Source organism: Mustela erminea, chromosome 3, assembly GCF_009829155.1.
Source record: "Mustela erminea isolate mMusErm1 chromosome 3, mMusErm1.Pri, whole genome shotgun sequence".
In the NCBI taxonomy this organism is placed as follows: domain Eukaryota; kingdom Metazoa; phylum Chordata; class Mammalia; order Carnivora; family Mustelidae; genus Mustela; species Mustela erminea.
Window position 1 is genome coordinate 137,236,735 of NC_045616.1, and position 23,673 is coordinate 137,260,407.

The 23,673-nt window shown below is 39.7% G+C and overlaps 1 protein-coding gene across 3 annotated transcripts in view; it reads right to left on the reverse strand.

Moving 5' to 3' along the window:
• Positions 1-2,249: 2,249 nt before the first annotated feature.
• Positions 2,250-23,673, reverse strand: part of TTC23L (tetratricopeptide repeat domain 23 like) — a 47,328-nt gene continuing 25,904 nt past the window's right edge. For all 3 annotated transcript variants that reach the window (XM_032337648.1, XM_032337645.1, XM_032337646.1), the window contains exons 9-13: positions 15,153-15,280; positions 14,691-14,840; positions 12,863-12,945; positions 5,002-5,108; positions 2,250-2,835 (exon numbers count right to left, since the gene is read on the reverse strand). In XM_032337648.1, the coding sequence (XP_032193539.1) occupies positions 5,027-5,108; positions 12,863-12,945; positions 14,691-14,840; positions 15,153-15,280 (443 nt within the window). In that variant the 3' untranslated portion in view covers positions 2,250-2,835; positions 5,002-5,026. The remainder of the gene's footprint in view (positions 2,836-5,001; positions 5,109-12,862; positions 12,946-14,690; positions 14,841-15,152; positions 15,281-23,673) is intronic.

Sequence of the window (23,673 nt, forward strand, 5' to 3'; positions counted from 1 at the left end):
ATGTTCTCCCTTCTTCCCTTCCATGTCATCACACTGACTTCCCCTTCTCCCCATGTGAAACAAAATCTACTGGATCCAGAAAAACTGGGGAAATGGTATATTCTTTCTTCTCCTAATTCTGTCATGGGTAGCATTTGCACACACAGGTCGGGCTCCACGCACAGCCGGTGGCAGCAGACAGCTCTCACGTGCATTTCCGTCTCCAGCAGTGACAGCTAGTGTCCTGCTCAGAGATGCCGTAGGCAGCTGTTACACGTGCTTGTGCTATCCACAGCACAGTCCCCACCAGAGATTTTGATGATTAGTAAATGTTTCAAGTTGGTATTACTTTTGAAATTAATAGCTTGTTGATCAACATAATAGATAATAGTAGTGGCTCTCATTGGCAAAACTAGAGATATCCAGGAAGTGTGGAATGATTAAATGTGTGCATGGAAAGCACATAAGAATCGAGTGAGGCTTGTAGCCTGTACGTTTAGGCTTGGTGCCTAAGGCTTGACCCCTAAAGGGTCTTGCTTCCTGACATCTTGTCCAAACACTTCTGGCTGCTTGTTGCTGACTGGATTAGGATAGTCTCACCTCTGAAATATTGTCAAGTTTGTCTTACATGGGCCTTTCATGGAAACTGGTGGGTGAGCTACCAAAAGAGAGAAGTGGGGCTTTACTGACCTCAAGGAATAGGTTGCATGTATGTTTGTTGGCAAATGTTTATTAAAATCTGTATGTGGGGCAGTTTGATCTGGGCTTGATTTTTTTTTTCCTTTTCTAATTTGTTGCAGAGATTGTAGGGAAATAGCTAACCCCCAACCACCTCAAAAATTTCAGTGCCTGTTAGCTAATTTTAAAAGAATCTAAAAGTTGCGAATTAAAACTATAGCTACCATTCATTATCACCACCATTTCATTAAACATTTTAACATCAAAATCTCACAAAATGGACTACTAGCAACTTTACACTGACAGTAAACACTGGAAATACTTAAGTATTTAAAACTAATTTCGAACGCAATAACAGGATTGCACCATAACATTTTATTTTGCAGTGTTACACTTCATGCTAATGTTTTATTGATACAGGTGTGTCAGTCGAATCTTAAGACGTTGGGGTCTCCCAAGATATTAATTCTAAAAATTTTAGTGACATGCAAAATGGAGTCCAAACTGCCACTTCTGTCTGGTACTTTTGTTTTTTATCACAGTCATTGTTGTAAACCCATTTTCATCTGGATATGTAAAAATGGAAGCGACTCATCTAAGGCAACTTTAGTCCAGAATATTCTGGGTCAGAACAGCAGGCCCGTCTCCAGACAGGACTAAAATTGGCAAGGACAGATTGTGTGACCAGTTCACAAGCGCTGCAGTAAAGGTCAGTGGGCCATAGCCATCTCCAGCCAGGGCTGCAGTCTGAGACCTTAGTCCTGAGTGCCAAACTGAAAGCTCTCTGGGAATCAGCTAAGGGAGGACACAGCTGCAGGAGGGAGACTACCAGTCTATAGACAAGTCATTGGATCAACTGCTATACGTGTGCATAGGCCGTAGCACACTACTCACCACTATACCTTGCTCGGGGTTCTGGTTGATCATGAGGTCAGACTGAACAAAGGACTGAAATTTAAAAATAATTATTTTCTGAATGAAGAATCAAAATGTTCTTGTAAGCACTGAGTGAAGGAGAGATGTTGTTAGAAGACACTTGGATCCCCAAAGACAGTCTTTGAGCTCCATTAAATCTGCCAACATAACCAAGAATCGATGAAAAGGGAAGATGTTTCTTATATTGTAAACTCACAGGAATCTGATTTTTCTCCCTAAGTAGGTGAAGAAGACAGTAAAGAATATAATCTGAGATTGCTGATTTCTTTTCCTGGATACACATTTGTTCAGGGGGTAAGGATTTTTATTTTTAAGCACCTTGAACATTCCTTCTCTTTAAATCCAGTTTGGGGTTGAGGGCAGCAGAGTAAGATGGAAGATGTAATCATCTATGATTCAGGAAGTCAGCTTTATAATCACCAGGCTGACCTTGAACAAATCAGTCTCTCTTATCCCTAGTTTCTTCATTTATAATAAGAATCAAAAAACCCCCTCTGGGGATGCCTGGGTGGCTCAGTGGGTTAAGCCACTGCTTTCGGCTCAGGTCATGATCCCAGGGTCCTGGGATCGAGTCCCACATCGGGTTTCTCGGTGGGGAGAAGCTTCTCTCTTTGCCTCTGCCTGCTTGTGCACTGTCTGTCTGTCTGTCTGTCTCTCTCTCTCTGACAAATAAATAAATAAAATATTTAAAAAACAAAACAAAACAAAAAAACTCTGACCCTTCACGTGGCATGAAACCAGGGCAAATGTTTCCAGAAGATCAAATGTTTCTTCACAGGGCAGTTTTAGTGACCTGAAACAGGTTATGACTAAAACTACTTCCAAACAGTATATTAAAATATCCACCAACAACTTAGATATCTTCTTTAAAAGCCAGAACTGAAAAGAATGAAATTTGAGCTATAAAAGGTAAGTAAGAAGAGTATTGGAATCCCAGTCACTAAGAAACTAAAAGCATCAGGCTGAAAAAGATTTCTGACTCCTACCTCCCCACCCCAAGTTATAGATCAGGATCATGTGTTCTAACGGGCCCTGGGTATTTTACCTGTAATGCTGCTGCTCGGTAGACCGTTTTTTGTTTTTTGGGTTTTTTTCTTTACAGTCCTTAGTTCCACCTTTGATCTGCCATTGCTATCAGTGTTAATAAATATATCTTGTGGTCCAGAATTTTTGTTATCAACAGTTGGCTTTATTGTTGGCTATCTTAGTATAGAGGTTTTTCTCTTAACGATAACAGAAGACCTAAAGGAAAGGAGGAAAGCATTTGTGCATTTTCTTTGTTTTTGCCATCTCTTCCAGACCCAGATCACTAATTTATTAAGCTAGAAGGCTAGACTGAGTCTGAGGCAATGGACGATTTCACCATGTGCCCATCCCCCTAAAACGCTGACTCTTCTAATAGGCCTCTAAAATGATTCTAGAGTCTTGGTTTTTCTCCCTAAAGAGCAGAGCTCTTCCTTCAGTTCAGATAGCAGCCAAGGATATCTTAGATATCTGGATCGCTTTTAATCACAGCTGAAAAATTTGTAGAATTTAGGGTCTTTTATATTGTTCATAATTTTCAGGTGGTCTCTTCCTATGAATACATAGATCTTCGAGCTCAGAAGCCCTGTTAAGTGCTACAAAGAGGATCTTTCTTCCCCATTTCCAGCCATTAAGATTCCCACACTCTGATTTCCTAATACTGAAGAAGTCGGGCTGGAGTTAGAAGTAATCTGGTCCAAAAGAAATCTGGTCCAGAAACCTGGTTTCTATTAAGTGTTCTTCAGTCATCTTCTATTTAGACCTCAAGCCTGCAAAGTGTGGTTTTCATAACCCCTATTTGCCTGAAAAAAAAGTATTTGTTCCACAGAAACATGAGATGCAAAATTTTATGAGACTTTTCTTACATGCAAGTTCCACTAAAGACTGATTCATTCTCTGTCTACTACTGACTGCATAAAATACAGAAAGCTATCTGGCACTTTAACTTCCTTCTCAGTAAACCACGACATAATGTGATTTCAAATCTGAAGAAGAACTAGGCGCAAATTAAGTCAATGGCCTAGGGTCTCATAAACTCAGAGGCGGGCCAAAATCTGAGAGACCTCTGCTGGTGATAGGAACTAGAAATCGGCCTGGGCCTGCTCCTCTCCCGCCACAGGGTGGCAGGATTCTCCTTGCCTGAAATCTCCAGGTCACTGAAAGGACACCACTTCATCCACAGGATACACATTATCTTCTTTGGGTTTAAGTAATGGTGTCAGACTGTCTGTTTCCAAGGGCTCATAAGCTCCAGCTCATTTTTGAGATGTTAACCAGCAAAATGTTTCCCACTCCAGAAAAGGTGGTAGCTTTTCACCAACACCAGTTATTAACCTTCTTGTGTGCCATGCACCAATGGTGTAACCGGAAGGTAATAAACTCAAAGCCCAGGCTTCGGTCATAGTAAAAGTAGTTGTTATTACATGAATACTGAAGGGCGGGCCACCCTGACAACCACTTCGCATACATTTTATTTTCACTGCTACACTAAGAGACAGGCACTACTCTCATCTCCATTCTGTGGATGAGGATACCAGGGTTACCTACAGCTAGAAAGTGGTGGTTCTGGGGTCTGAACACAGGCTTGTCTGTCTCCAGACCCAGCTCTCAACCACCATGAATCATAAAGGAAAATTAGTTCATAGGGACGTATTGAGGTCATGTTTCTGTCGTCAGATAAAATAGTTCATTGGTGAGGTAGCCGTGTTCACAGACTTTACTATGTCCTGAAGTGGGGCCCAAATTCTTAACTACAAAAGCATTCTTGTACCCTCGGTTCAAGCATGTGCTACACGTACCCTTGCTTTAAAATAAAACCAAATCTTAAAGGCGTCTGGGTGGCTCAGTGGGTCAAAGCCTCTGCCTTTGGCTCAGGTCATGATCCCAGGCTCCTGGGATAGAGCCCCTCATCCGGCCCTCTGCTCAGCAGGAAGCCTGCTTCCCCCACTCTCTCTGCCTGCCTCCCTGCCTACTTGTGAGCTCTGTCTGTCAAATAAATAGATAAAATCTTTAAAAAATAAATAAAAAATAATAAAACCAAATTTTAGATAGTTTCACTACTTTGGTTCTAGAGACTGTGTTTTATTTGTCAAAATTTAAGTCACTGACCATTTCAGTAGGTATGAATATTGTTTTTTTTTTTTTAAAGTTAATTTGTTCTCAACATGCCAGTAGGGAACCTTAGCATATTAAAAGTTTTGAGAAGTCCAGGAAATGAACGTTTGTTACTTTGTTTACCCTACTTTGTTTTTTCCTAAACTGATCTGCCCCAGAGTCTTCCTCCCTCCCCCTCAAAGCCACTGCCTGACTCATCCCTTACAATCAACAGTCCCTGCGAGACCCTCCAGGAAATACTACCTTGTATGGCAGCCACAAAGAACTTACCACTGCTTCCAGACACTGTCCTCTGTCACACCTCAGGGCCTTTGCATATACAGTTCCTTCTTCCTGGAATGGTTTCTCTTCTCCACCTGGATGAACTGTTACTCGCCCTTCAAGAAACAACTCAGATGTAACCCTCTCAGTGAAGTCTTTTTCCAGCTTTCCTAGATTGTCTCTCCTTTCCACTTGCACTGTACTGAGATTTCTACTAGGGGACTCTCTCATATTGTCATTATTTCTCATGGTTGCCTCTCCTACTTGATTATTGTCTCAAGAGTAATGACCGTGTTTTATTTATCGTTATTACTGCCCTCATCTCAACCGCACCTCACACTTCACAGGTGCTCACGAGGTGTTTGTTGAAGGAATGAATGAAGAGGAGGAAAGAGACTCAGAATGTTCAGGGAACCAAGATCACGTGGCTCTTTTACAGCCGAGCTGGTCCTCACACATGAGGTGCCCCTCACTCAGAGTATCCTGCTCTTGTCGTTATGCCCAAATAGCAAAGGTGTGACAGTGGGTCAGCCATTCCCCTGCCCATACACCGTGACAATACTGATAAATCAGCTTCACCAAACCCAGCCTTTTGGTCGGGAACTTCAAGCATCACTCAAGGACTGAGAGAGTGGGCCCGTGAGATGAAAAATATTTGATCTCCTTGCCCCATTCCACACTGTATCTTCCTATCAATCCATACTTGTAGACGTGGCAGAAGGCTGTAGATTGTAGAATTCTTCCCCCGCTTTGCTACAGACAAGGTTCCCCAAACTAGCGCTCTGTTACTTAGCAGCCTCTGTTCCTCTTCAGGAAGGCCTTGAGGTGAGGAGTTATAAGCTCACTTCCCCATTGGCCCCAATGCCCCCAGCTCTTCCCAGCACCCTGATTTGGACAAGCTGCTGCCCCTTGGCACCAGGATGCAAGAGGAGATTTGCCTCCCACCCATTCATACACCAAGGTTTGCCCAAATATTTGCCCCCTAATTTTGTAGGGGCAGTGTTGGAACATTTATTGATAAATGATAGGAAAAGAATAGGAATGCAGTGGCCAGGAAACCAGCAGATGCAGCATAAAGTTCATCATGAAAGTTCTGACCAAGGCTGGTCTGGCTGACACAGCGCATGAGCTATTCTCTGTCTTGCTGCACTTCTCTCTGGAGATAATCTCCCCAAATCCTACTTTCCTTGGCTTTCCCTCCCTAGCCCCTCAGCCCAGAAGAGGCTGTTCTGGTCTGGTCATATGGCCAAGAGGACAGCAGACCACTAATCGATCAGTGAGCATTCCTTCTTTCCCCTCTTGTGAAGAGAAAAGGATGGCCCTCCCTGCTGCTTCTCCTGGCTTCTACATCTTAAGACCCTTCAAAAGTAATCCTGAAATAGCTTTTTGCCATGTGGCTGTCCTAGAAACATTTAAAAATAACAAAAATGAAATTGGTGCACCATAGTCTCATCCTTCCAATATGTCTGGATGACGAGCTTGAGTTGAAAAGTGGCTAGTATTTATTGACTATTTATTTATCGAGCTAGTATTTATTAACCATAAGCCAGATACTGTACTATGTGTGTTATGTAAAATCTCATTTGTTCTTCATTATGTTTCCATATTATAGATACTGTTCTAGTCCTCACTGGAGGAAACTGAGACTTAGGATAACTTGCCTAATGACACATAGAATGGCACATAGAACGACACTTAGAATGGATTCTAAGATGGGTCTAATTCTAAAGTCCATGTCCTTGGCTGTTATATTCTTGTAACAATTAGAACTGTCTAGGATTGGAAAGGGCCACTTTGACAGGTAATGAGTGAGTTCCTGATTTGGGGAGGTGTTTAATCAGGTACTGGATTACTGGGGTAATCTCAAAAATCTGCTCTACCAGGATAGCTTGCTCTAATCACACTAGTGATTCTCTATCTGCCAGCATAATGGCTTCTTATTAGTCCTCATTCTCTTACCATCATCATCATCTTCGTCATCACCTCTAATCAGCACATACTCTGTCAGGCCTCTTTCTGAGCAGTTTTACTTACATTAATTTATTTAGTTACTTACATTAATTTAGTCACATTTTATAGATTTTTATAGATAAGGAAACTGAGAAGTAAAGTGACGTGTCCAGGGTCAGACAGCTAATAAATAACAGAGCTGGAACTATGACCCACGCATCTGACTGTAGTCCATTCTCTCAACACATTATCTTGTCTCTTAATATTTGACACACATGCCGTACACTTTAAAAATTTATCTTTTTTAGGAGCACCTGGGTGGCTCAGTCGGTTGGGTATCTGCCTTCATCTCAGGTCATGATCCCAGGTCCTGGGATCGAGTCCCACATTGGGCTCTCTGGTCAGCCGAAGTCTGCTTCTCCCTCTCCCTCTGCCCTGCTTGTACTCACTCTCAAAGTCAAATAAATAAAATCTCTAAAAAATAAAAATTTATCTTTTTTTTAAAGATTTTATTTATTTATTTGACAGAGACCACAGGTAGGCAGAGAGGCAAGCAGAGAGAGAGGGAGAAGCAGGCCCTCTGCTGAGCAGAGAACCCGATGCGGGGCTTAATTCCAGGACCCTGAGATCATGACCTGAGCTGAAGGCAGAGTAACTCACTGAGCCACCCATGTGACCTCAAAATATATCTTTTTATCACATAATACATATTTGTTGTTAAAAAAAAAAGTCAAATAACACAAATATATAATATAGAAGTTGAAAGTTCCCCATAATCTTATCTCCAGAGATAACTACTGTTACCTTTACTAATACATATTTATATATATTTATGGGTGATACTACATATAATACTCATTAATATGTATTTTTCATGTTTTTACCCAATAATATATCTGCAATATTTTTCTACAACTCTTCAAAGCTCTACTTCATGTTTCTGAATGACCATATTATATGATCATAAACATGGACCTCATTATATTGACCATAAACATGTACTAGTGTTTCTACTGGTGGACATTTGAGTTTTTCCTACTGTTTTGTTATCATTGAAAAAATCTAGGGGCACCTGGGTGGCTCAGCCGGTTTAGCCTCTGACTCTTGATTTCAGCTCAAGTCATATCTCAGGTCCATGAGATGAAGCCCTGCATTGGGCTCACTGCTCAGCACAGAGTCTGCTTGTCCCCACTTTCCCCTAAGCTCTAAATAAATAAATAAACAAACAAAATCTTAAATGTAAAATCTCTGAAGAAGACAGAAGGTCTTCCTTCTGTATGACTCCAAAATAATACTAGTCATGACAATAATTAACATTTCACAGAAGCCAAACATTTCACAGTGCCAAACATTAAGTAAAGCACTTTAAATAGAGTGCTCTTTTTATTCACATTTTTAAGATTATTTTTTAATTTTTTTTTTTTTTTTTACAGTAAACTCCATACCCAACATGGGACTCAAACTCACAACGCCCAAACCAAGAGTCATAGGTTCTACCAACTGAGCCAGCCAGGTGCCCCTTCCGTTTTTTTTTTTTTTTTTTTTTTTTTTTTTTTTTTCAGATAAAGAAAGGAAGACACAGGGAGTCTCACTGCAAATGGGAAAGCTCAAATTTGAGTCCTGTTTTGATTCTAAATCACAGTGCATATATTATCTCTAAAATAAGTGTAAGTGTTCCCTCCCAAGCCCTTTCATTTCACATATACATATTCCATGGGTTTCTTATCCATTCTCTTCACTTCAGAATCTATCTTCTTGAGCTCCTGGACCATTCAGCCTACCAGACATTGCCAAGTGGATGCAGTGTGGGTACCTCAAACTTAACATATCCAGAATCGAAATCATCATCTTCCTCAGACCTCAGACATCCTCCAGATGATCCCCACTTGTCAGCACTATCTCATTTAGTAGCACTGCCATTCATCCAATGGTCCACACTAGAAACTTCAAAGCCTTCTGTGACTCCTGCCTCCATCACACACCATATCTAATTGGTGCTAAGGTCTTGTTAGAACAGATCATAAATTGCTTTTCAATCCTTCCTCCCCAACTTCCTCCTACTATGGCTTTAGACAATTAAGGTTCCCACCACTACCTCCCCCTTGAACTGTTGTATCTGCCTCCTACCTGATCTCCCTACTTCTAAAATCCCCCTAGGTCCCATCTCTTCTTCCATTGCTGTTAGAGTTAATGTTGTAGAGCCAATGACTGATGATGTCATATCTTGCTCAAATCCTTCTAACTACTAAATACGTTCTAAACTCCTTAGCACGGCACAGAAAAATCACATAATCTGACCCTAACTGATCTCTCCAAACTCATCTCCAGCATTTTCTTACTCATGTACCTTAAACCACAACCACCCTCAGTCACTTGTGTTTCCTCAGAAATATCAGATATCTCCATGCCCCTGCTTTTATTCATGCTACCTAAATGCCCTCCTCTGACTTCTCTGCTCCCTGCTGATATTTTACTATTCTTTGAAAACCCAGCAGCCTGCCCCCAGTGTGCACAGTTTCCACCCATATTTCTGGTCTCCCAATTTATTATTGGCCTCTTTATTTATATTTCTATTAATGTTTTACTACAGACTAGTCATCTAGGCACGTGTGTCTCTTTTTCTGAAAGGACTCTATCTGAAACATATCAGTATTTTTAGTGCTTAGGAGGAGCTTGATGTGTAAATAATTAAAACTGAAGTACATTTGTGATTTAGGTAAAAGTTTACTCCCAAATCTGAGATGTTCTTTACCTTTTTAAGACACTAAAATCTTACTTGAGGCTTGCAACTATCAATTTTAATCTTAGAATTAACTCCTACTTCAAGGGGCCATGTCTGCTTTCACTTCTTTGCAGAGACTTTAAAAGCCAAGAATTTGGGCTCCTGGCAATAAACTTTCAGTGAATGTTGTCATGGGGTTTCCGGAGGAGGTTGGGTAGAAAGCACAAGAGCACACTGGAAAATGAGCAGAGTTCCAGGACATCTGGGATTAATTATTCCAGCAAGATGCTCGAGCAAAGAGAACAATTTTGGTACTGGTTTTTTTTGACATCTGGACTTTGGCAGCTACTCCTATGGCTTTGCTCAGCAGTTGTTGAGGAATGAGATATGGGCTTGTTTCTGTGGAAGAAAAACCTCCATGACTCCATTTCTCCTACAGCAGGATCCTTCAAAAGACTTTTCCTCTTTAATGGATTTTCTTGGCAGGTCCTGGTCTCACTGTCATCTACAGAGAGAATCAGTCTCCACGCACCTGAAGAAATTCATACTACCTGGGGACTGAATTAGGTTAGACCAATCCCTCCTAATTTCTCCTTCTCCTCTTGTTTTTTTCAAACCACAGACAAGGAACAAGGAACAGTGAGAGACCGGAAGGAAGACCTGAGACTACTGAGGAAGTACAGTCACTTCAGCTACTTGGAAGTTTCTCTTGTTAAATACAAGCTGAGTAGAACTTTAGCTCCAGTTTTGAGGGAGAAGGGGGTCAGGGGAGGCTGTTTTGCAGACACTGACTGAGCACAGACTCTGCCAGGCACCATCCTATGCAAGTCCTACACATTATTTTATCAAAAATTCAAAACAACCGGATGTGTTATATCATTATCTGTATTTTAATGATGGGGAAACCAAGACTTAAGGAGGTTAAGTGATTTCCCCCCAGGCCACATACTTAGTAAGTGGCAGAGGCAGGTTAAGATGGTAGGGATGAATCCACTAATATATACTCCTTACTCACTACTTATAAAATAAAATAATAATAATTGCATGACATACAAAAGCTTCTCACTTAAACATTCAGACCTATTACCTCCAGCATCTCAGAAAGATTATCACCATCATAATTATTATCTACTGTGAATTTAAGGCCTGCCAGGACTTGATCTAAGTATGCTATATTATATATAAACTTACTCTCAGAAAAGCCACCTTTTGAGCAAGATAGTATTATTTTCTTAATAAATAAACAGAGGCCGAGAAAGGCTTAATAACTTCACCCAGGTCGGAGAGCTGAGGTTGGGGCACGAGTTTTAAATCCAGTCTGCCTTCAGACAGTAAGCTACATTTCCTACAAAGAGCACATTCCACTGTTAGAGTTTCAAAATCCCAGCTCCTCCTCTTCCTAGGCAAATACCAGTCCTCAGTTTCTCCTCATGTAAAATGTACTTCTGGAGACTTATTGCTAACCAGGTGTCTCCATATGTATTCTCAAATGCATCAAAGTCAGAATCCCTATTCCGTAGTAAAAAGAAGTGCATTTTTGAACTATGATAAATGTGCGTTCAAATCTTAATACACTTACCAGCTAGGTGATTTAAACAAGATACTCAAACTTTCTGACTCTGTTTCTATCACCTGAACATGGGAGATAAAACACCTACCTAACAGGATTATTTGAGGGTTAGAAACAGTATATATATTTTATAATGCCAGGGAATTGGAAAGAGTTCTATATTACACCTATTATTTTGTTATGGGGGCACCTGGGTGGCTCAGTCTTAAGCATCTGACTCTTGATTTCAGCTCAGGTCATGATCTCAGGGTTGTGAGATCAAGCCCCAAGTCAGGCTCTATCCTGGGCAGAGCCTGCTTGGGATTCTTTCTATCTCTCTGCCCCTTCCCCCTCCTAAAAATATATATATACTATACACACACACACACATATATGAACTTCTGAAAGTTCACTTCTGAACTTTATATATTTAAATATTTATATAACTATATATAACTAATTATTTTCTGAAAGGTCATTTCTGAAATGAGCTATATAAATACATATAACCCTCTCTCTCTCTCTCTCTACATATATATATATATATATATATACAGTTATGGTTCTTGACCAGGAAAATATACTTTCATACTCACTAGCAGGAAGGGGGCAAAGTTCCCCATATACCGTCCTCACATGGGCATTCCCAGAGAGGCTAGAGAACCCTCTTCTGGATACTAATAGAGCAGGACACCGTCTTCTGTTGGGCCTAGTTGAAGTGTGGCTCTGACTCATGGGTGGGGAGAGGATGGACTGACTGTGTTCTCTCTGCTCATCTTGTCCCTCACCAGTCCAGCCTGGTGAGAAATGTATTCATTGTGAGCCGTCTCCAGTGAACTACAGTCAGGGTCCTGACCTCTTACTCCATAGCAATGCCCCTCCTTATTAGAGGGTGCTAAGAGAAAAGCACATGGCCTTTAGAGCTACACTTGCCTAGGCCCAAACCTCTAAGACTAAGTGAATGCAGGCAAGTTCCTTTGCAGAGCATTGGGCTCCCTCCTGTCAGATGAGAGCTATCATACTAGGGGTTTGTGGGGATTAAGTACTTCATGACTATGACCTAGCTCAGTTATAGGTGCTTACACCCAACAAATTTTAATTATCTTCCTTCTTTGAAAAGAATAGTTCAAGGTCAACATTATTCTGAGATGAACAAAAAGCAATGATATGCCAAAGATAAAAAAGGGGGCAAGTCTACACAAAACACTATTTTATTACTAACTCTGGAGATAATTAAATCTCCCCTGCCAAAAAACTTGCCTTATATCAAAGGACCTAGATTTTGTATGTTCAGCAAGAAAAAAACAAGTTTAATGTATTCATTTACTTTGTATATGTCAGTGTTGGATCTGTCACAAGTTGTCAGCTGAGACACTACCTTGTGGGATTTGGTTCCAAGGCTCAGCGTTGAAAGAGATATTATAAATACCAAGTATTATTGCAGCAGACCCCCATAACACTGGTTTTTGAGGCACTACTAGAATTCAACTGGTTACCTCCAAAGGATTTAGCCAAATCCATAGTACAAGTTGGCATTTTGCCTTACTAGCAAGAACAAAAAAGGTGATCGCCCCTAACTGAATGAATTGGGCCATACTACCCACATACCCACACAGATGACCTGGTAGATGACCAGAGCCAGAACTCACCTTTGCAATAGGGTAAGGAGGTCTCTTGTGTCTCTGCTTTTACTGTGCTCACTTCCATATAAGAGGATTTGAATCATCAGACACTGTAGGTAAGTTGAGAAACATAGCAGGGTTAAAGAGTATCAGGAGACAAGCACCTTCATGATAAACCAAACTCAGGAGAGCACTAGTAGAACTGAGGTATCACAAGTTTACATTTCAAATTTCTGCACAGCATCTCCTCCTGGTTCCCAACCATGGAGGAAAAAGAGCCTATATTGAAGGCTGTGCACACTTCCATGCTCTATGTGTATCATTCTACTTCATTGCACCTTCCTCTGCCATATGTGGCTACGGATCACCAAAGTGACAGGGCCAAAGCATGGCTGCAGTATGGTTTCCATGAGGATTTTCCAAATAGCTATGACCAAGTGGATGGACATAAATGAGATTTGTGTAGGGTCCTAAATTTGCATTGCATCTTAAAGATGCTGAACATCAGCCAACCAAGAACAGTGGTCCCTGAGAGAGGGCAACCCAGTGAGATAAAGCCAATGACTGCCCCCAGATTATTGCTTTGAGAGCCTTTCCAGGCCATGATGCAGGGAAAGGAACAAAGTGAGGCTCAGCAGACTCCACAAACCAAGGAGAAGGAGCTGGGAGTCCCAAGAGACTTTCAGAACACAGTAAAAGAGAAGAGACCGCTGCATAGAACAAGATCCAGGAATACCTGCAGTGGGTCCCCCTTAAGTATTCAGCAGAGTCCTGATGAGCACATCCATGTGAGAAAACTGCCAACACTGGGGTAACAATCAGCTGAAGGGCCTGGAGGGAACAGGGCTTGGTGCAGTGCTTTTTTCCAAGCAGCCAATCTGGAAAGCCTCATCTTTCACGGGCCTTTGGGTGGCGTACTCAGAGGTCTTTTGCCTCAGGAAGGGGGGTCCTAGCCCTTGGCTAAGTGCTGCTCTCGTCTCATCTACTCAGTCTTAAAAAGCAAGACCTAAAAGGACCAAACTATAAATCAAATGACTTCTAGAAAAAGTTCAAAAATACTTACAGGAATACAAAAATATCCAGCACGAATAAGGTCAAATATACAATGTCTGGTATCCAAACAAGGATAGCAAGGCACGTAAAGCAGCAGGAAAGTGTGATTCACGTGAGATAGTATAGTGAGAGAAATCTACCAAAATCAACCCCAAACTGATACAGATGTTACAATTAGCAGAGAAATATATTAAAACTGTTATTGTAACTTTAATCATGTATTAGAAAAATTAAGTGGGGACATGAAAAACATATTTTCTTTAAAAGACCCAAATCAGGGGTGCCTGGGTGGCTCAGTGTTTAAGCAGCTGCCTTTGGCTCAGGTCATGATCCGAGGGTCCTGCTGGGATTAAGCCCCATGTTGGGCTCCCTGCTCAGCGGGGAGCCCGCTTCTCCCTCTCCTGCTCCCCCTGCTCGCATTCCTTCTCTCACTGTGTCTTTATTTGTCAAATAAAATAAAATAAAATAAAATAAAATAAATATAAAAGACTCTGGTCCAGGCATGGGCACAACAAAAGTTTCTGTAGGATGTTCTCCCTTAGCACATCTAAGAAAGTGAATTTTCAGTTTACTTAAAAATTAAAAAGGAATAGAGAAGAAAGGAAAAAAGAAGGAAGGAAAGAAAGAAAGAAAGAAAGGAAGGGAGGCAAAGGGAAGCAGGAGGGAGGGGAGGGGCATGAAAATACACACGCGCGTGCACACACACACACACACGCACGCACACACTGCGTGCACGTGCACATCACTCCACACGTTGTGCTTAGGGGTCTGGGAGAAAATGTAAAAGGCAGCCAGAATTCACCTTCCTTAACAGCTGAATCGCCTTTCTGAGCTGTCCTTTGGCAAAGCAGATCCTGCCCATGTTGTAAAAAGTTTCAGCCACCTTTTCACTACAGTCACCATAGCTGATGACCTGAGACTTCAGTGCAGCCTTTAGCAGTCTATAAGCCTCCTGGGGAGTTAAAGAAAAGAGTTCTATAATCATCCTGGCAATTCTGAAGGAGTATGCCAGTTCTAGTCCATTAACTCTATGGAGGAGGCATTCTACGCCACACTGATGTGATTCACCAGGATCAGGATGTTGTGACTGTGACCCACGTGTTTCTGTGAAGAATTAACATTCTGAGCTTACATTTAATAATAACAGTTAATTCATGCATGCCTATCATATTTGTTTTACAGATGAAGGAATGGACACAAATAAAATCTAAGGCCCTGGCTCAAGATTGCATTGCCTCTTGTTGATTTTCCTGTTCAGATTTACCTGTTTTTCCCCATTCTGGACAAGCCATTTGCAGAATTCTTCAATGGTTGTCAGTGTTTCATAATCCGTTGGGCCCAATGTTGCTTGATATGCATTGATACTCTTTATAAAATATATCTCAACAGCATCTGCCAAAAAAGGAGAACATTGAAGGCAGGCCGCTAGCCTTTTCAAGTAGGTAATACAGCTTTGGCTCAATTAGACATTTCATACTTAAAGTCATTGCCTGTTTTCGTTCCAGGTCTCATAAAGACCCTCGAAAAGTCTGAGATATAATTTGATGGTATCAGTTGATGTAATTTTATTCTATTGATGAAGGGTATGGATTTTTCTGTAGGAAAAGAAAGCCATGTCTGAATAGCCTTATCCTAAGACCCCAAATAACTACCATATTAAACCTCCAAGGCAATGAAAGACTATATATTTAGCTAAATTAAACTCTGATTGAGAGTATTGTTTACTCGGATTCCTGCTAACGGTGTGTGTGTGTGTTTTTTGGTTTCAAAAAGTATTTTAAATAGAGTTGTTATTGTTTAAAAATTTACTTTTAATGTTGTCTTTTATTCCAAACATAACAGATGTTTATGTAATCAGTCTAGAAAATACAATAGAAGCAAAAAGAAAATGACAATCATCTCCATGCACACTACTCAGAAGCAGGCACTGTTAACATTTTTTGCCACTGTATTAAGATATAATTGGCATACCACACATTTAACCATTGTAAGTACACAGTCTGATGCTGTTTTAGCAAATTTGTAGTTACATAATCATGATCAAAATCCAGTTTTAAAAGATACCCATCACCCCCAAAATGTGTCTTCATGGCTGGTTGCAAGCAACGCCTGCTCTCATCTGTCTGGCAATCACTGATCTTTGTTCTATCTCTGTTCTTGCCTCTTCTGGAAATTTCATATAATTGGATTCATATAACATGTAGTCTTTTGTGATTCTTTCATGCATCATGCTGTTTTTAAGGTTCATCTATGTTCTTGCGTGAATTAGTACTTTATTCCTCCTTCTGCGGAGTGGATACACATTTTGTTTACCACTCACAAGTTGATAAATATTTGTGGTTGTGTTTATACCCTATTATCCACATATCAGTTCCAGTTCTCTTTGTTCCTTTCTGTGGATTTGAGTTAACACGTGCTCCCATTTTCTTTCAGCCTAAGGGCTTCCTTTAGTATTTATTTTAGGCCAAGACTGCTACCAACAAATCTTGTTTATCAGGAAATATTGATCTCACCTTCATTTTCTTTTCTTTTTGTAAAGTATTATTGAGGCAATCTCTACACCCATGTGGGGCTCAAACTCACTACCCCAGGATCAAGAGTCACATGCTCTTCTGACTGAGCCAGTCAGTGAGCCAGAGTGACTGAGTCAGTCAGCCAGTCAGTCTCACCTTCTTTTTCAAAGGGCAGTTTTTCCTGAATATACAGTTCTTAATTGAATTTTGTTCCAATATTTTGAATGTTTTCCATTACTTTCTAGCCTCCATTATTCTGAGGGGAAATCAGCCATTAATCATATCATTGTTTCCCTGAACAGAGCTGCTTTTCCACTGCTGTTTTTAAGATTTTCTTTTTGTCATTCAGCAGTTTGACTATGTGCCTAGTTGTGATTCTCTGTGCTTATCTTACTTGGCATTGAGAATTCTGGATCTGTAGATAACAAACCCGGGAAGTTAGGGGTCATTATTTCTTCAGATAATTTGCTGCCTCATTCTGCCTTCAGAGGCTCTTACATGTCTGTTGATACACCAGGCATTGTCCCACAGATCTCTTATGCTTTGTTCATTTTTCTAAATCAATACCTTTTTTCTCTGCTCTTTGGAGATCATCTCCAGTGCCATACCTTTGAGCTATCTCATTCTCTCCTCTGCCATCTCAAATCTGATGTTGAGACCATTTAATGAATTTTCATTCAGTTGCTGTATATTACAACTCTAGAATTTCCATTTGGTTGTTTTTTTCCTAAATAGTTTCTATTTCTCTGTTGAGACTTCCTAGTTTCATTGTATTTTCTTTTAATTTTTTGGACAGTTTCTTTTAATCCTTTGAAGATATTTTGTAGCTGCTCTTAAGTCTTTGCTAAATCCAACATGTAGCCCACTCAAAGTCAAGACATATTGACTATTCTTTTTCTGGATGTAACCATGGGTTGTTTTCTTTGTATGCTTCTCTTTTGTTGAAACTGTACATTTTAGACATTATATAGTAGCAACTACAGATTCTGATATATTTTTGTGAGGTTTTTTGTTTTGTTTTGTTTTGTTTAAAGATTTTATTTATCCATTTGACAAAGAAAGATCACAAGTAAGCAGAGAGGCAGGCAGAGAGAGAGGAAGGGAAGCAGGCTCCCTGCTGAGCAGAGAGCCCGATGCAGGACTCACTCCCAGGACCCTGAGATCATGACCTGAGCCGAAGGCAGTGGCTTAACCCACTGAGCCACCCAGGTGCCTGCCCCTGTTTGGTTTGGTTTTAATGAGTTGCCTAGACTTAACTATAGTCTACCTCCTCCTATGGTGTCTGAATGTTAATGTCTTTGCTCAGATGTTTGATTTCTTTAAAGCAGACTTTATTTTTTAAGGCAGTTTTGCATTCACAGAAAAACTGAGTGGCAGGTACAGTGATTTCCCATATGTCCTTGCCCACATACAGACAGCTGCCAAAACAATTTCTGGGTGTGTCTGTGAAGGGGTTTCTGGAAGAGATGAACAACTGAATTAGTATTGAGTAAAGATCTGTCCTTACTAAGTTGAAAAAAAAGGGGGGGGGCAAAGGAAGGTGAATTTTCTTCTTCAGCTGGAAACCTCTCTTTTCCTGCCTTCAAATATTGAAGTGCCTGGTTCTTGGGCCTTTGGACTCTGAGACTTACCAGTGTTCCCTTTACTCCTATTGGTTATATTTCTCTGGAGAACCCTGACTAATACAGATTTTGATACCAGGAGCAAGCTTGAAAACAAAGACATTTGTTTGTCAAATCCATGGCTGAGTACCCAATCAGCCAGCAGCAGAGAGCAACACTGAGCCTCTGTTTTGGCACCATTACCTAAGGTGATTAGCCAGCTACCTGGTAGCAAGCTGATTACACTGAACCATTGTCTTCATGGTCCTTAAGTAGAAGAGGTATTTACTCTGGATATAAATTTGCCTTCCCTGTATGCAATGCTTCCACCAAAACTACCATCCATAACCCACAAATGCCTCACCCACCATCATGGTATTTTCCACACAGCATTGCTTTGGATCAAGGAACTCACTTCAGGAATGAAGGCTTCTTCGGTCATCCCACCAAAGTAAAAAATCATTACCAGGTGAGGTGGTTGTTAAAGGCAAAGAGAACACAGGATAGGTAGTACAAAAAGGTAGTTACAGCAGTTACAACCAGATGACCACTTAGAGAACTGAGGACTGTAACTGTCGTGAGTATTTCCTCATTTTGTTATAAATACGCTTGTGTGTACATATGCCCATTTAAGCAAATATCTTATTTTTCTTCTTTTATTCCCTTTTCATGGAACAGAAGACATAGTGATATTATATCACTATTTAAGTATTATTCGTTTTAATCATAGTTTTCAAGTTATGGATATCAGAAGAGTAAACATCATTGAAGGACCTTATCTCTTCTGGGAAAGGGTAACTAGTACATTTCCAGTAGTAACCAGGGTAGTTATACCATATTAGACACAATTATATCTCTATCTGAAAATTAAGTATGTTTGAGGAGATGCTTGTAAGGATCAAGCTGACAAGGAGTGGACTTGTCATGTTTCATTTTGTGTCAACTTGACCATGCTAAGGGATCCCCAAATAGCTGATAAAACATTATTTCTGGAGTGCATCTGGGAGGGTGTCTCCAAGAGAAATCAGCATCTGAATCCATAGACTGAGTAAAGAAGATCTGCCCTCACCACTAAGAGTGGCCATCATTCTATCCATTGAGGGTTCAAGCAGAATTTAAAAAGAAACCAAAAAAAGGTAGAAGGGTGAAGTCTCTCTCCCTAATCTTGAGCTGGGATGCCTATCTCCTGCCTTTGGACATCACATCCTTGTTTTAAATTCCCAGTCTGATCATTCAAATATCCCTACTATATCTGAGTCTGGTTCTGATGCTTGCTGTGTCTCTTCAAACTGTGTGCTTTTTTAGGTTTGTTTTTGTTTTGTTTTGTTTTCTGTTTTGGGATTTTGTTTTGTTTTTGTTTTTGTTTACCATGACTTATAATTGTTCTTAATAGGTGGACATGATGTGCTGGGTAAAACAAACTGTTCCAAATAGGCCTCCAGTAATTGGTGGTAAGATTTGGGGCTGGAGGGCAGAGGCGAGAAAGCATTCTATAGTCCTACGATTAGCTCTCAGTCTTTCAGTGAGTCTCTGCTTCTGAACTGTGAACTTCACAAGTGCCTCTCAGTCCCTTTTTCCTTTGGGTAGGATAGGATGGCTAGAGGAGGCTGAAGTTGGGTATTTCCTTCCCCCAGTCTCGTTTGGCTCTGAAAAACCTGCCAATACTTTAGACTCTGGTGAAATAGTGTCTTAAGGACAGGCCTTGTTGAGAAGCAAGCTCTAGCATATTTTTAATTGGTTACTTATCCCCTCTCCCTGTTGGAAGCAAGGGGGCATTTTTCTCCATTTTCACTTTGAGAACCTGGTCAAGCTTCTGTAAGTAAATTTCACAAACGTGTGGAATCCTCCTCTATGACCAGGTACTTGGAATTTTTAACTCTCCGTCTTGTCCACACTGAGCTTCCAGAAATTTATCAGTTACAGGTCAGGTATTCCTACCCCAGTACTGGTTGCAGTAGAGATAGGCATCCGCTCAGGCAAACTGGGGTTCTCTGGATTCTTTGGTCTCTCCAGTTTTAGGGGCAGCAGTTTGCCCTGTGACCTCACCTCTCTGCCAGATCTAAGAAGAGTGGTTGGTTTTCCAGTTTGTTCAGCTTTTTACTTTTTGTTAGGATGGAGTGACAGCTTCCAAGCTCCTACATGCCAGACTAGAATCTTTGCTTGTGTTTTAATGCTTATTTTTTAAAATTTTGATCTGGATTCCTGGGATTACCCCTCTGACTGCCCAGTTCAGAGTTGATCCAAGTGACTAACTCGGAAAGAGGCTGTGCTCAAAAACCTTTACAGTGTTTGTCTTCTATCCTCTATCAATTGATCTGTATGTAGACTGAGGTGTGTATTCAAAGCTCTGCTGCATTTTAAGTCTCCTTCGCTCATGATTTTCCACATCTCCTCTGCCCATATAATGTCATTTGCCAGTGGAGTCAGGGCTTATGTGGCCTTTTCTTGGCTCTCATTTCCAGGTTTTCCTGTTAACATTTCTGAGTGGCCTCTAATTCCTAAAAAACCAGGACAGCAACTTTGGGCTACCAAATACTCAGGCTTTGATGATGAATCTGTTTGCCCCTTGCTCTGAACTGAGTTCGAGGTCTCTACCACAAAGCTGCTGGTTTTCGCAGCCCCATTCTAATAAAACTGCTCTTCTCATGGACTGGGGGTGGGGTTGGGGGAGCAGGGGTGCAGTGGGTGGGTGCGAGCAGCCTCAGGCAGAAAGGCCAAGAAGAGTCTTTCTTTACACAAAGCTCTAGCAGTTTTTCAAGAATGCTTTGCCATTTGTCTGCTTATTTCCAGTGCCCTCAAATGATTGTTTTTGACGATTTTATTCAATGTGTGTGTGTATGTGTGTGTTTTCAAAGGATACACAGACCTCTTTGTGAAGGCAGAGCCCAAAATCTCTACCATTGTGATGTACATTTTGATGTAGTTTTGCCTATTCTGAAGTAGGCATGTCATGTTTATATATATCCACATATATGTCCTACAAATGCAAGGTATTTTCTCCTTAATGTTGTTGTTTCTAACCCTTTTTATTTATAAAGTCTAATCCTCTTAAAGACTATAGAATTCCATCTCACTAACATACCAAATATTCCTTTCACTCACTGATAAAGATTTAGGTTGTTTCCAGTTTTTTTTTTTTAATAATTACAGTGCCACAGTGAACATCCTTATATAGGTTTCCTTTTGATTTTACTAGGTATTATCAGGTTGTTTTGCAAATTTCCTATCAATTTATACTATCACTGCCACCATCTGTGAATGAACAGACCTGTTTTCCCACAACAGACATTTTCATATTTAAAATTTTTTTACAAAGGACGGGTGAAAATTTGATTTTAAAGGTATGTATCATTTTAAGATGTGTAACATTCTGTCAAATTATACTTGAGAGTGTGTATCAAATTGCTCTCATCTATCCTAAATGTTATCATTTTTTGCAGTGGTGACAATCTGATAGAAACTTGGTATCCTTGCTGTTTCTTCATTACTATGATTGAAACTTTTCATGTGATTAATTGGCCATTTGTTTTCTTTATGTAATGTTCGGTCTTATTTTTTCCCCTATTTTTCTATTGTAAAATAAATGCAAATTTTACCTCTTACATTTAGGACAATGATCCATTTTGAGTTAATGTTTGTGTATGTTTATGAAAGTGGGTTTTCTTTTCTTTTTTCTTTTGGCATGTGAATACCATTGTTTCAACTGTTCAAATACCATTGTTGAAAATAGTCTTTCCACACTGAACTTAGCATCTTTGTCAAAAATTAATTGGCCATACTTATTCAGTCTATTTCTAGACTCTGTTGTGTTCCAGTGATTCTGAACTCTGTTCCTTCATCAATACCAAACTCTTGATTACCGTTGCTTTATAGTAAACCTTCAATCAAGTAGTATGTCCTCCAATTATATTATTTTTCAAAATTGTTTCAATTGTTCTAATTTCTTTGCATTTCTATATAAATTTTAGACTCAGCTTGTCTATATTTACAAAAATTCCTGCTGGGATTTTGATTAAACTATGTTATATCAATACTCCAATTTTTATACAAGTAACAACTTTATTGTATGTCACCCATCTATGAATATATTATATCTCCATTTATTTAAGTCATCTCTGGTTTCTTTGATGAGGGTTTTGTAGTTTTCAGCACTCATATACTATACATATTTTGTTAGACTTACATCTAACTGTTCCATTGGGAGGAGGTGGCTATTGTTTCCAAAAATTTCAGTTTCCAGTTGTACATTGTCAATATATATAAATATGACTGGGTTCTGTGTGTTGACCTTATTATATCCTGTGATCTTGCTAACCTTAAACTCAGTTATTAGTTCTAGGAGTTTTGTAGATTTCATGGAATTTTCAACAGAAACAGGTGTATTGTTGCAAATGAGGACCATTTTATTTCTTTTAAACTATATGTCTCAGGGGTACCTCCCTGGCTCAGTCAGTAGAGCATGGGACTCTTGATCTTGGGGTCATGAGTTCAATCCCCACATTTAAATAAACTTAAAAATTTTTAAGATCAATCAAGCTGTATGTCTTTTTCTTGCCTATCGCACTGGCTAGGACATCCAGTATTATGTTAACTAAAAGAAATGAGAATGAATATTCTTGCCTTGTTCCCGATCTTATGAGCAAAAAACTCACTCTTTCACCATTAAGCATGATGTTAGCTGTAGGTTTTTTGTACATGCCTTTTATCAGATTGAGAAAGTTCCCCTTCCATCATGAAAGGATGTTGCATTTTGTCACATGCTTCTTCTGCATCAGCTGATAAGATTATATGCTTTTCATCTTTGGACTGTTAATACAATAAAGTACATTCATTCAGGTTTAAATACTGAACCAGCCTGATATTCTCAAGAAAAAAGCTCCCCTTGATCATGGTATATTATTCTTTTTTATACGTTGCTATATATTTTCTTGAGGATTTTTGCATTTATGTGCATGAAGGTATTTATAGTTGTGTTTTCATTTTTTCTTGTAGTGTCTTTACCCAGTTTTGGTATTAGGGTACTGTTAGCCTCATTAAATGAGCTGGGAAATGTTCCCTCCTCTTCAATTTTCTGGAAAAGATTTTGTAGGATGGATGTTAATCCTTCTTTAAATGTTAAGTAGAATTACCCAGTGACATCATATAGATGTTGATATTTCCTTTTTAAGAAAGTTAACTACAGATTCTTTTTTTTAATAAGTAAGGGCCTATTCGAGTTTTCTGTTCATCTTGGATTATGTTATTTGTTTTCATTTTATTTGTGGTATTTTGTGACAGACACAAGTTTTAGATCTTTTTATAATTAAAGCTACCAACCTCTTTTCTAGTATAACTTCATGTGCTCAGTTTTTTTCCAGTTTTTAGTTTTAGGAATTTTGATTTCAATATTGTGTTTGCTTCTGGATAATTAACATTTTCAGTTTTGATGTTAAAATGGGACCCATTTGGAATTTAGTGAATGATAGGAGGTGAAGATCCAAATCTTCTTTAAAGTTAAAAATCAGTATACAAGAAAATAATAAGGCAGCCTTAGAATCTCCCAACTCCAGAAGCATAAAATTTTCTTATATGAACAAAATTTTTACTCATCAATTTTTACTCAATATTCAAATAGAGACTATATGTGTTTTTAACCATGAAGACAATTTTAAAAAATTCAAACATATAGATG